The sequence below is a fragment of the Nipponia nippon genome, unplaced genomic scaffold, assembly GCF_047370975.1.
Source record: "Nipponia nippon isolate SJK-2023a ecotype South Korea unplaced genomic scaffold, ASM4737097v1 scaffold_1, whole genome shotgun sequence".
Classification (NCBI taxonomy): domain Eukaryota; kingdom Metazoa; phylum Chordata; class Aves; order Pelecaniformes; family Threskiornithidae; genus Nipponia; species Nipponia nippon.
This window is the reverse complement of record NW_028262290.1, coordinates 53,600,987-53,614,231: the sequence shown is the minus strand read 5'-3', so window position 1 is coordinate 53,614,231 and position 13,245 is coordinate 53,600,987. Positions and strand designations below refer to the sequence as shown.

Genomic DNA, 13,245 nt, shown 5'->3' with positions numbered 1-13,245 from the left:
AAAGTTTCTACTGCAAGTATGTTTGTCCTATGCTGGCATTTTGATATCCGTTCTGAAAACACATTTTGATGACTTACATCAATTGGTATCCTAGTTCCACTGCTCTGTGTCCCCCACATTTTCATAGAAATCCGTGCTGGATTAATATTTTTAATAATGTTGTCATCTTCAGAAAGAACACTGACCATAAAATCTGTAGAATGAAAGACAACATTTTTTTAGGATTATTTTTATTCAGAATTAAGAAGATAAAACTCCATGAATTTCTGTGTCTCCCTTATACCTAGAGGAAAAACACACAAAACCTGCATTCCAAACAGAACCTAAACAACAAAAAATTTAAAACCAGATAAGGGAACTCTTCTCTCCCTCGCCCTGTAATTAGACCAGGTAACAATCCTTAACACACACACACACACACACACACACACTTTATCCAATGACTGCTTTAAGAAAACCCTCAAATTTCAAGTCTGCCTTTCCCAGATTATCATTCTTATCAAAATAGCAACCCAGGCTTCTTGTTCTCAGGAAAGAACAATCATTAGCTAGTTAAGTAGCTGACTCCTTCCTTCAAGGACAGGAAATCGAGATCGCCCTCTTCCTTCACAAGTGCTTTAGCCATTGAACTACTGGATAGAAAGGCACAGTAGTTGGAAAAAGACTGTACCAGCACTGCTACCATTTTCCCCATCTATTAGCCACACTGTAACAAAAAGGAGGACTCAGGCTATGAATCTGAAGCTGAGTTTAGCTACTTCTTACGGACCAATATTACATACTTAAATCTGTTACAAGTAGAATATAGGGATACTTTTCACTCCTCCATTTGCTGTTGACTGGTCCTGCAGTCAAAATACTTGCCATTTTATATCCCGATCTGAAAAATTTAGCTTTTTCTATATATTCCACAGAAAGTTTAGTGGTCTGAAGGAAATGGAATCCAAAGTAGAATAAAGCTACCCTTCTTCTAGTTGAAAATGTGAACTGAATTTTGCACTTTAAGGAAGGACTGTGCTTTGATGTGTATGAAAAATTCAAGCATGTCTTCCTCCAAGATTACAGTGCCTGCCCTCGGGTGTACCCAAGTTCACCAGTAAATCCAATAATTAGGGTGTTAATTAAATATGAAGCTGTTAATAAGGAATTTAATATCTAATTTTATACCAAAATTTAATGTCATATATACTATGTTATCTCCTGACGAAGCTGTTTAAGTCTCTCCCTCTCTCAAAACCTGGTTCTTTTATACTACACACTACATTTGAAAAAGGTCTAATTGGTGGGGGAGTTGGAACTAGATGATCTTTAAAGGTCCCTTCCAACCCAAATCACTCTGTGATTCTGTGATTCTATAGTATGCTTCCTCTAGGCAAAACTAAAATACTTTGTGAATTTAGTCAAGTTCTTAACACTGCATGGAGTATTTTAAAGACTAAAACCCTCTTTCCATAAAAATGTTGGCTCATCAAGTTATGACAGTATAATTATTACCTTTGAATACAAACCTTCTTTGGTCAAGAAACAAGCCCCCACACCACAGACCTCATATTTGTGGGAGGTATTCTGCTTCTCAACTCCTAGTACTACAAATAAATGCTTTTTGTTCTAAATTTTGAATAGATGTTGCAGGTATTTCATACAGGCTTGGGATACAATAAATGGATTTTTATGAAGCAGATTTTCTGATTTTTTTGTCACCTTTAAGAGATGTTTATCATATGGGAATCTAGAATTATTTACAAAGGAATACAGAGAATAGGTGGGAAAAATTCAGATGCTTGTGCTGAAATCACACTGTGAAACAGAAACAGAACTGAAAATACTTCTGGGATAGACAATTTTTTTTGGTTTTAAGTCCACCTAAAGGTAAACTAAAGACAGAAGTATAGGAAGGACAGTGTCCTGTAACAGCTACTTTAAGAGCATTTGGTTAAGGAACTTGCCAAAAGCTCTCTAAGAAACCAAGTATTCTGTATCAGCAGGATCACTCATATTCACACAGTTGTCAACTCCTTCAAATACATTTGCAAGGCACCACTTGCCTATACAAAAGTCATGTAGTTCCCAACCTGCTCCCATTTCCACATTTATCCATGTACCGACTTAATTATATTCTTTATGTTCCTTCCAACAACTGCCCAGTAATGAAAACATACCTTCTGATCAAAAGTTTCCCTGATCTCTCCTGAAACTTTTTGAAAACTGCATCAGATTTGCCACCTTAACTTGTCCCTTTCAAATAAAGGCCAAATTAAATAGGATTAGCATATCAGAGTTAGTAACTTCGCAATTTCATGCCTAAATTAATTTATAATTCTTCAGTGAATACCATTCAGTATAGGGAATTTGTTAACATTTACCTCATCAAATAGGTCTAAAAGTCATCCACTGAAGATTCAAATGTGATTTTTTTAATTTTTTTTTTTTTAAACCAATTAAAAAGGGATTAAAAAGGGAAAAAAAAACCTAGTTTGGAAACTTCCATACTGTCCTTCACAGGTACCACTGATAAAATACAGCAAGCTTCCCAAGTCTCAAATGTTTTTTTGTTTTTTTTAATTTCAATGAATTGTTACTGAAGTCTTTTTTTGCCTTCCTTAATATGGTATTATATTTAAAGTCACAGAATTGACTTGCTTTCTATTTAACTTATTTAGATAGGACTTCAGCTTTCTGAAGAATATCTTTGTATCATAGTGCAAATTGTATTATTGCAAATTAAAGAGGAAAATTTTCTAGAAGAAGAGCTAGTAAATTTGTATACTTCACTGGCAAATTCAAGAACTGTATCTCCCATGATTATTGTAAAGACAACTTTTATTTCCTGAATTAATGGAATTAGTTAGTATAGGTCTCTTATTCATGACAAAGTTTCCTTATAGGAAAAAGCAGAGGTTTCGAATTCTGTTTTGCTTTTAGCAAAAGATGTTTCCTCATGGTCATAATTTGCTCTTCTTTATCGGCTTTCCTTATTGTAAATGCTACTGAGATATAAAGCATGAGACAGGTTTTTTCTTTTATGACTCAGCAGCCTTAGTTAGAAAGCAAAGATCATCCTTTTGTGAGAGAATACAAGAGAGAAAGATTATTTTGTACTATCCCTGGTGTACTTCTGATCACTTTTTGGTTCCTCTTGGCTCACAGTTGGCCTAGAATTTCATAGCTCTCTCCTTTGCTACTATTCCACAGAAAATGAGATGAGGGAAAACATGCATGAACTAGCTCAGATCATCTTTTGGGAAAATCAAAAACTGAAATACAGTATTTTACTAAGGACAGAGAAGAGATTCTGTAGTTTTACCATTTATAGACAGATAAAGCCAATAATTTGGAACAAATAAATAAGAGGTCTTTTGAAATGCTTTCCAAAGATGATGTACATATCTTTTCTCTTCAAGTGTTACAGAGGCATCTCAGATACAGCGGTTATAAAGAACTGAGACAAAACAGACAAAAAAAAAGTAAGAAAATACACTAGGAGAATCATCAAAATAGTTTTTCATAGGTTTACAAAGCTCTTAAGTGATTGGTTTCCACCAAAGAATCCTTATACTTACCAGGGAAGGTACCTCCTGCTGGAAAAGAAGCATTTTTGTCATATTTAACATTCAAGCAGACAGGTTTCTCAGGATCAGGCAGGACATTTAATGTGATTATAGGACAATCTAATATGGTCTTGTTGTATGAGGCTTTAAGCTGTAAAGTGTGCTCTCCCCTGAAATACAAAGAAATCATGAAAACGGTTATAAAATATCTCTTCTGAGAAGACAATTTTCAACTGACTTCAGTCTGAATCATGTACATGAAAGCATGGTAAAAAAAACCCTCTAAATGTTATCAGCAGTAAAGGGAAGAACAAAATGGAAGTGTTAATGCAAAGTTAGACAAGTAAAATCATAAGTTTCAGATATTCTTAAGATATTAGCTTATTAATTATCCTTTAATATTCATTAGCTTGATCATGTTTCATTGCCTGTCTGTAAGTCACTAGCAACTACAGCTTTAAGTTGCAGAAGACAGGAAGGTGGAAAGCAAGCACAGCTAATTAAAATGCTGTCTAAGGAGCATTCTGCTTTGACAGTTTCCAAAGAGCGAATCTGCGTACAACTCACATCTAGCAAAGTGCACTGCTAGTATATAATAACTTCATTGCTATAGAATAACTCTTTTTTTTTTTTTACAGTATTAAAAACTTGAAATTGGGAATATGATATTTAACTGCATAGAGGCTGTACTTCCCAGCCAGTTTTGATTATGCTATAAAACATAGGATGTTACCACTGAGCACACCTGTTTCTAACCTCCAGTAATATATTGATAACTAATACTCATCATCCTTCTACCAAGATGCAGGCATTATAAATACACTGAGCACCATCAATAGCATTTAAAATAGATTTTCTTCCAAATGCAAAATAATATTATGGGTCAAATCCTGCATATATGAATGCAAAAATATTAACTGCCATGAAATACTTCAGAAGTTTAAGAACAAGCATTTATTGCTAGCTTCTAAGCTACCTAAAAAGCCAACCTAGTCTTGCAAGAAAAGCTCAGGGATACAGGGAGCGGGTAGCAGAACTGTGAACATGGGGAAGATATAAAAATAACGAATTTGAAAAGTCAGATGGGATATATGAGTGTAAGAGGAGCCAGGGTGACTGACATGAAGAAGCAGAAGCCACAGGACACACAGCTGCAGGAAATGAGACTTCAGTAGTTCTGTTGCAAGTAAGAAAAAATAAATATATATATTTAAAATCCTTTTGGACACTTTACCTAATCCTTTAAAACAATGGCTAGCACCCAGAAGAAGTGGAGTTTCAACACTCCTAAAATGTGTTCCTACTTTGAAAGCACAGTGTCTGGATCTGGTCACCCAAAGCCTGTACATTTCAAACATTTTAAGTGGTTTATGACACCATCTGCACTAGGTACAGGTTGACAATTATAAGCTGTGTTTTACCATGATCAGAAAAAACAGGATTCAGAAAATTAGAGCAGCAGCTTCTCAGAAGACCAAAAGCAGCAGCTATTGAAGTTTATTTAGTTAAGCACTTAATTTCTTAAAGCTTGCTACCTGACCTTCCACCAACATATAAATAATAAATGTTTGACCTTAGCTCTAGATTAATTCTTGGTAGGTACTTTATGAAATGCGCAGCTTAAATACATCTAGCAAGCGATATTTCAGAATTCAAATTTTTTCCATATAGTTTTCACTACTTACCTAGGTGCATGGATACTAATAACTCCCAGGTTAGCCCTACCATTTTCATCTGTTTTATGTTGCTGGTTTGAAGGAACAATCTGTCAAAAAAAAATATATTTTTTATTCTTTCAATGACACAGAAGAAGTATCAAGTCTTAGAATAAAATGTATATCTCATTTGCCTGCATACTGTCTTTCCATTTGAGCAATAGCTTCTTTGTATTTTTGCACTCTAAATTACAGAAAGGTGCACTGTTATGAATACAATATTAAGAAGTTTCAGAATTTTCTCTGCCAGTTTTTGAAGACAATCATTTTACCTGAACTAGGATATTTTTGTTCATTAATATGTTCAAATATTTTGTTAATGTTATTTCTTTAATTGCTACTGATGCTATCATGTCATCCATAGCACATGTTAATCTGAGTATATTTTCAGATTCTAAAACCTTCTACAAATTATTTATTTCCTTTTACATTGTTTCTCCAGTCTGCACAGGGATTCCCGGGTAATAAAAATTAAAGAGACTTCAACAACTGGAGTAAGAACAACTAAAACATCTGTGTCTCTCTTCCGCTTCCCCCACTCTAGTCCCACTGCCAAAAATGTAAGACTGCTAGACAACCTAGAGAAAATTTTTATGACAAGTGATGAAGAATTTATCAATACTTAATGACAAACAAGAACTAATCTCTATACCATAAGAAACGGCATTTAATCGAACGCTAATAATGATAGATAACTTCTTGTCAGTGTTGTTTTAGGATAATAACACAAATGCCTTATACATCTCCTATTTACCTAGCACATTAATTAGGTCTGATTCCAGGTGCTTTGAAGCCAATATAAATTCTACTATTGCCTTAAAGGAATTCTTGCTGAATCCCACTGTTAGAAAATAACTCCCCTTTAACTCACCGGTGTTCTTCAAGGTGTGTTTTCTATGTGCACCCTGTCTTTGCCGCAGTTACTTCCCTGGCATTGAAAGTGAAGCCTTACGATTGGCAGTACCATTAAGTCATACTTGCCTTTACACATTAAATGGCAGAGAAGCTATCCCTTCACTTTCCTCATCAACCACAACTTTTTGAAACTATGGACTCCAGTGTAGCAGATAGAGAATGCCTATTCTCTCACAGAAACAGGTGTGAATCTTAAAGAATACTAATACACTCTTAAAGTAAGCAGAAGCTATTTCTTCTGCAAATGTATGTGCATGCTACCTTAGCCTAACCTACAAAATACCTTGTCAATGTATCAAAAGAACCTCAGATAGTAGCTTTAAAGTTTGGAGGACAGCAAAGGAAGCCACAGATACATTCTGAGTTTTTCTGTAATCAATTCCTCTCTAACGAGGGAAATAAATTTTTTCATTGATGATATAATGCAATAATGCTGTGCAAATGTTTGTCATTATCTGAATAGTGTTTGGCATTAAATTGCTTTCCCTTTGCTATTTCAGCACAAAATTCAGAAGACTAAGTGTCTAGTATCTACTTACACAAAAACAATGTTTTTGGAATACTTGAAGTGGGCAATCTTCTTCCAAAATTATTTTCTTTCCCAAATCTCATGTCAGTAAGTTAAAAGAATGAAACTATGTTAGGAAAAAAATTGTGAAAGTTGATTCATAATGGATCAGCCATGGGAACATGAATTTATCCTACCAAGTCACTAGAGAAAGGCAATGGCAAAAAAAATGTGTGCTTAACGGTTCAAATGGAAGGCAGCATGTAAAGATATACCAAAAAATACTAAGAAAATTGCCAGACATTTGATAAACTCTTCTGAAGAGTATATTCAACTCAAAGTAAGTCCGTATTTGAAATTACTGTACATCATCACAGAATGGAAAGTTTTAATTTTTACAGAAACCAGTGCTTTGTGCATTTCCACTACTGAGCTGCATGTAAGTTCAGAGTGTTTCTGTTCAGCCATATTCATTTAGTTTTGGACCTGTAAGATAGAGAGTGGAGTACAGGAAACGCATGCTGCAACTGCAGAATATCACGCTTAGGAGACTTAGAGGACAGGACATGAAATATAGACAGACAGCTTATCTGAGAACTTCAGATCCCAGAAGCTTCTCATTTCCTTTGGGACACTGTGCATACAACCTGTCTGAAATGCCAAGGCAAGACAGTTCTCTAAACATGCTCTCCAAGATACTTATGAATACTGATCCGATGCCTGTTCAGCAAATAGCAGTTGGTTGCTCTGATAATGCATGAAAGTTAACTCTTAGAAATGATACCGGTGTTAAGCTCTGGGAGAGAGCACTGTAATAAACACATTATAACAATGATGACCTTGGCTTTCAGAACACTTTCTCCTGGACACATCCCACTTGGATAAAGAGCATGCAGACTTTCTAAGACATGCTGCTGGTCCTCCCTGGAGGAAAGCATATTATCTGAAAAGACACAGCATGCCACCACAACATCTCTTTCATCAGGCAGCACAACCACGCAGTGCTACTGTCAAGGTTGTATGTTCTCTCAAAAACAACATAACTAGAAGTCCTGAGGAGCTGCAGCTGCCATCATAGAGGCAGTACTTGGGGCAAACAACCAACCAACCAAACCTCCCAAAATACGAAGCAGGCTTCTACGGCAAGAGATTCAAAAGAGCCAGAAGAAAAATGTTTAAGATATAAAGAAATTTCCTTTAAAAAATCCAATACAAATAAGTAATGGTGGCATAGTTAAATTGGGGGAAAGGTGAGGCTGTGGCACAGTTCTTGAGGGGTGAGCAAAAGAAAGTTCTTGGCTGCTGTGTGTTCTGAGAGGCACAACTGCATGGCAAGCAGGAACAAAAAGGGAACAAGACCAGTCCTGCATGAAAAAATGTCATGTCCAGAGGTGGATGAATATATCCTGTATTGATAATGTACACATTCAATATAAAAGTCTCTGCACCAACAGTTAGTAACATTTGACAGTTTGACTATTTTTTCCCCAATAACAAGAACCAAAATTTTAATGGAGTATTCTGTCAAACTCCTTTCTTCGTACAGACCAATGTGCAGACCATCTGACGCTCACACCTCACTCATGGAAAGGACAATAACCACTCAAGTTTGGTTTAGATTTGCATCCTCATTGGTTTAATTTGGTTTATACTGCCAATACTTTTCACAGGGATAATCAAGTAGGGAGCAAACCCTGCTGACTAGCTTTACATACAGACCATAAGTCATACATTCAGGAATCACAATCAAAGAACCACCAGGTAAAAATTATTTGGTTGCCAGTTTGGACCATATCATCATCATTATTATTATTCAGTAAATTGCCTCAGATAAAGTGGGGGATGGGGTGCATGCAGAATTTGGAGAAAGGTTCAGTAGAAGATCCAGAATGTATACTAATTACACTTGGACACTGTACTATAGGAATTTTGTTATATTTGTGATTGTTATAATGAAAGGGAGCTGAGCAATCTGTCCTGGGAACTGTTTACATTACTTGTTGACACTACTATTATATGAGATTAATTATTCTTACAATATTTTATTCACTTTTCAAAAAATGTCTTGAAAATGAAGAAGATAATTTAGACATGACAACAGAAATTTGTGTTAAACAAAGTTCACATAATAAGGCCTATGCTTACCTTTAAGTTGTTACCCTTTGTAAGGCTGATTTTGACATTAGGTTCAGGACATGGATTTCCCCACTGATCACACAGTTGAACCATAAGAGGCTTCTGCAATTCTCTACCATTGATCACTGCAACAGGCTGGAAGAGATACAAATGCATTATACTATTCTGTTCTAGGTATATCAGACATTCATAGAAGGTCAGGAGTCCCCAGCGCAATACTGTCTTCCTTTTCCATACCATTTGTCTCCCGTAACAGCTAGACCATGACAGAATTGTATAACTCCAGGAACGTATTTCTACAGTTTTCTCATTTACCTTCTCTTGTCATTATAAAATGCACTACTTGAATTTAATTGCATGTGTTACTCGTGTTGATGTGACTAAAAGGAAGGAAATGCTTCTGAAGAGGCTTATCAAACAGTTTCCTTGTTGTAGAAAGAGCAAATGGCCTAAAACTTCTATCTTCTGATATACCTTGACAACTTTCTATAGAGTAAAAATAGTTATGATACTCCAACCTTTTGTTTCACTTTTTTCTTCAATAACTTCCTTCTCCATTTTCCCAACACACCGATCTTTTATTCCTGTTCTCTACTCAGAGATTCAGTTTTCTTTTACCTGCTTCCACTCTCCTATTTTGCTTTCTGCTGCAACTTCAGCACTATCACTTGAATAGCCAAAGTAAACATTGAAAAATAAAAAAAAACCCCAGCAAATAAATGGATAGTACCAAAAATCTCCATCCTTTTCATTTAAGTACTGTACTCCCTTCCCCACTTTCTGACTATAAACACTTGCAAACTTAAGTAAATTTGGAACTGCCTTGCTACATCCTAAACAAAAAACCCGAGTATCAGATAAAGGAGAGATAAGCTGCCAACTATTACTACCATTAAGGACAGTATCTTTTGCAAACAGCAGTGGAAGATGGGTGTTAGGATCCAGCCCACAGTAAAATTGCTGCACCAAAGAAAAGAAAAATACATCTGCAGAAAGGCAAATGGCACAGAATAAGCAGCTTAAGAGATATTAAGGAATAGTGTTGTAAACACACACATGAGTTAGATTACTCCAAAATAAGTTTACTTTAAAAAAAATAATGTAATTAGCTATTGTATGAAAAATGCTTCACATCTGCAGTCCCATTTAAAACACGTCTATATAATTAGATAGATTGCAAAATGCTTACTTAGTTTTGCCTGTGTTACATTATCCTGTATAGAATAAAAAAAGTCTCTAGAGCTGTCATATTCTGACAATTTTTAGAAGTATCAATACTAAGAAATCAGGGTTTTCAGCTTTGCATCCTGTGGTCCAAAAAGCTCTGGACATAAAAGACCTGCTGACTAGTGACCCTTTTGGTTTTTTCCAAACAAAACCTGTTCAACTTACCTTTTCTAACTCTGGCCAATCCACAAACTGCAATTTAGCAGGGGATCCTGCAGTTAAATTTACTCTGAGAAAGTCAGAAAATTCACGCCAAGCAAAGCACAATTCTTTGCTTCCAAGTAAACAAGGTTTAAAGCGAATACCTTTTACTTTCATTGTTAGAGTACTTTCCTATGGAGAAATAAAAAGAAAATTTATCAAGAACAAATAAAGGAACAAATGTGACAAAAAAACAAATCAAGAACAAATCAAGAACAAAAAAGAAAAAATATAATTTTTTTTTCAATATGCTATGTTAATATTTATGCCTACTAGACATTATTTGCTGTTTTTACTGTGAGACAGTGGACTAAAAATTAAACTACAAGTTCTGTTCCTTTTGTTAAATTTAAATGGCCTTCTGGTGTAAGAAGTGATCAATTTCAAACTCAAACATTTCTCAGGAACCTGCTTTTCAATGTATAAGAGTTATGTACAACTTAGTTATATCCAACATATTTTAAAAGGTATAGAACACATTTTGAATTAAACTATGGCAGACAATATCAGTAGTCCATTCTACAAGCTTCTTCAAAAGATCATAAAATCAACTGTACCACCATAAACAAACACAGAAGAAAAGACTAAAAACAAGTTAGAAGAAAAGATATAGAACAATCGACTAGAAACAAAGCACACCCAACTCAAGCATGAAGTGAACTGGCCCCCATATTGTACAGCTGCAGCAGTGATAAGGTTTTTAACAGATGCTGCTCTACTCCTTAGAACAGGAACATATGATTTTAATGCTTTAAGTCTCTATCTTCTCACAGCTTACCAACTAGTGTTTAATTTGACTACCTTTCCACAGTTTTGGTTCAATTCTGTGTGACAGAATTAAGATAATTACCACACAAAGGTGACAGAAAAATAAACTATATGACATCTTATAAATACCTGCCAAGTTATTTTCAAATTTGATTTATCAAGTCCAGGCCCAGAAACTCCTAGGGAATTTACACACGCAGATGTCACTGTCTGAACCTGATTTCCATACTGATCTGTAATCATTATATCTGTTAAAAAAAGATGATGATTATTAAAATTATTATTAAGATGATTACCTCAGCAGCTGCTTTAATGAAACGTTATACAACATAGGGAATATACATGTATACAACATACAATATAGAGAAAATTTACACGAGTATCACTGAATCACAGAGTGGCTGAAGTTGGAAGGGACCTCTGGAGGTCACCTGGTCCAACCCTCCTGCTGAAGCAGGGCCACCTAGAGCCAGTTGCCCAGGGCTGCGTCCAGACCGCTTCTGAATATCTCCAAGGATGGAGACTCCACAACACCCTGGGCAACCCTGTGCCAGTGCTCAGTCACCCTCACAGTGAAAAAGTGTTTCCTGATGTTCAGAGGGAACCTCCTGTGTTTTTGGTTTGTGCTCATTGCCTCTGGTCTTGTCACTGGGCATCACTGGGAAGAGCCTGGCTCCATCTTCCTTACACCCTCTCTTCAGGTATTTATATACATTGGTAAGATCCCCCCCACCTTGTAAGTATCAAAGGGGTATAAAAAAAAAAAAAAAGTATCTATATAGTCATATCACATATTTGTGCTTCCCACTTTTTTTGAATATTTCTTGCCATAAAGTTAAAAGAAAAAAAAAATCTTAACATTGAAAGCTGGTTTTCAACCTGTTAGCTTGTGCTATGTGCTTTTCTTCACTCACACACAAGCTTTTATTGTCCCAAAATACTGTAAGAATTTTTAATTTCTTACTATGCCATGTAGCAACTGTGCACAGAAACCAAAGGAAAATGAGAAGACTGATCCCTAACATGCCTTCCTCTTAGGTTAAAGTTAACCTTAAAATGTTTTACTTTGAAGTCCATGCCTTTGAAATGGTCTGAATGCTGTTATGGCCTGTAAGATTTCAGAATACACAAACTTAACAAAAGTTTACGAGCAATTTGAACTCAGTGTGATGAATGTCCCAATGTACAAACTAACAAGTAAATTTTATTGGAGAGTAACTCCAGAACTGTAAAATGGCAATTAGAGAAGTCTGATTATCCTTCCATGAATGAGAACGTAAACCTGTTTTTTATATTAAAATAGTTGAAGATAATTCACTCTTGGTGACATCTGTATATATAACAGGCTAATGAACTGCAAAGAAAAAAGTATCTTACAAGAAATTGAAGAATATGCAAATACTCACCGATTTCACTTTGTAGTTCTTCACCCATCTGCAGCGTGTTTGGTCCTTTTAATTTACATTTAATGTGTTTGGGTTCATCAGGAAGTGGTCTAAGTCAGCATATGAAAATTGACTTGTAATCATTCTCATGAAAGTAATCACTTATAATAGCAGATGTGATAAAGCATACAGCAGTTACCACCCATTTGCGACTGGATTTTTTTTTTTTTTAATTTATTTTATCCTTGCCCATATTTAGAGGATTAAGCCTCACGTGCACACAAGTTACATAGTAACTTTCACCTGAATCTTATCGGGGAGTTCATCAGACACTACTTACATAACAAACCACAGCAATGTTATAGGATTTTACCTTATCTGTAATAACTTGCCTACCAGTATTTTACCATAAATCAGATCATTAGCCAGATAAAGCAGAGTTCAAGTTTGGAGTATTTTAAATCTTGGGAAAAAACCCCCTCATCCCCAACACCTCTAAGCCAAAGTAAAATACAATTGTCTACATATTAAAATACATCTATTACTGTAAAACCAATTATAATATCAACATTAATCCTGATATGTACATACAAAGGTATCTCAGTCTCCCTTGCTATGAAAATATTTGCTGACTTCTTAAGGACCTGATTACAACTAACGTAAATTCAAATTTTTAGTGATACAATTTTTCCTTAAAAGCAAAACAAAACCAGAGCACATTACAAAAATTATGGAGAACATGAACAACCATAAAAAAAAAAAAATCAGATTTCCATTTCCTTTTTTGCTATGATAAAGCAGAAGTCATCAGCCTAAATTATGCCTAACACTAGTCTCTTAAA

The 13,245-nt window shown here is 35.3% G+C and overlaps 1 protein-coding gene across 3 annotated transcripts in view; it reads right to left on the bottom strand.

Annotated features, from left to right (window-relative positions):
- Positions 1–13,245, bottom strand: part of SMCHD1 (structural maintenance of chromosomes flexible hinge domain containing 1) — a 96,166-nt gene that overhangs the window by 18,941 nt on the left and 63,980 nt on the right. For all 3 annotated transcript variants that reach the window (XM_087755543.1, XM_087755550.1, XM_087755534.1), the window contains 7 exons: positions 12,425–12,513; positions 11,148–11,266; positions 10,215–10,382; positions 8,832–8,957; positions 5,234–5,313; positions 3,561–3,718; positions 78–193 (listed from right to left, as the gene is read on the bottom strand). In XM_087755543.1, coding sequence (XP_087611669.1) covers positions 78–193; positions 3,561–3,718; positions 5,234–5,313; positions 8,832–8,957; positions 10,215–10,382; positions 11,148–11,266; positions 12,425–12,513 — 856 coding nt within the window. The remainder of the gene's footprint in view (positions 1–77; positions 194–3,560; positions 3,719–5,233; positions 5,314–8,831; positions 8,958–10,214; positions 10,383–11,147; positions 11,267–12,424; positions 12,514–13,245) is intronic.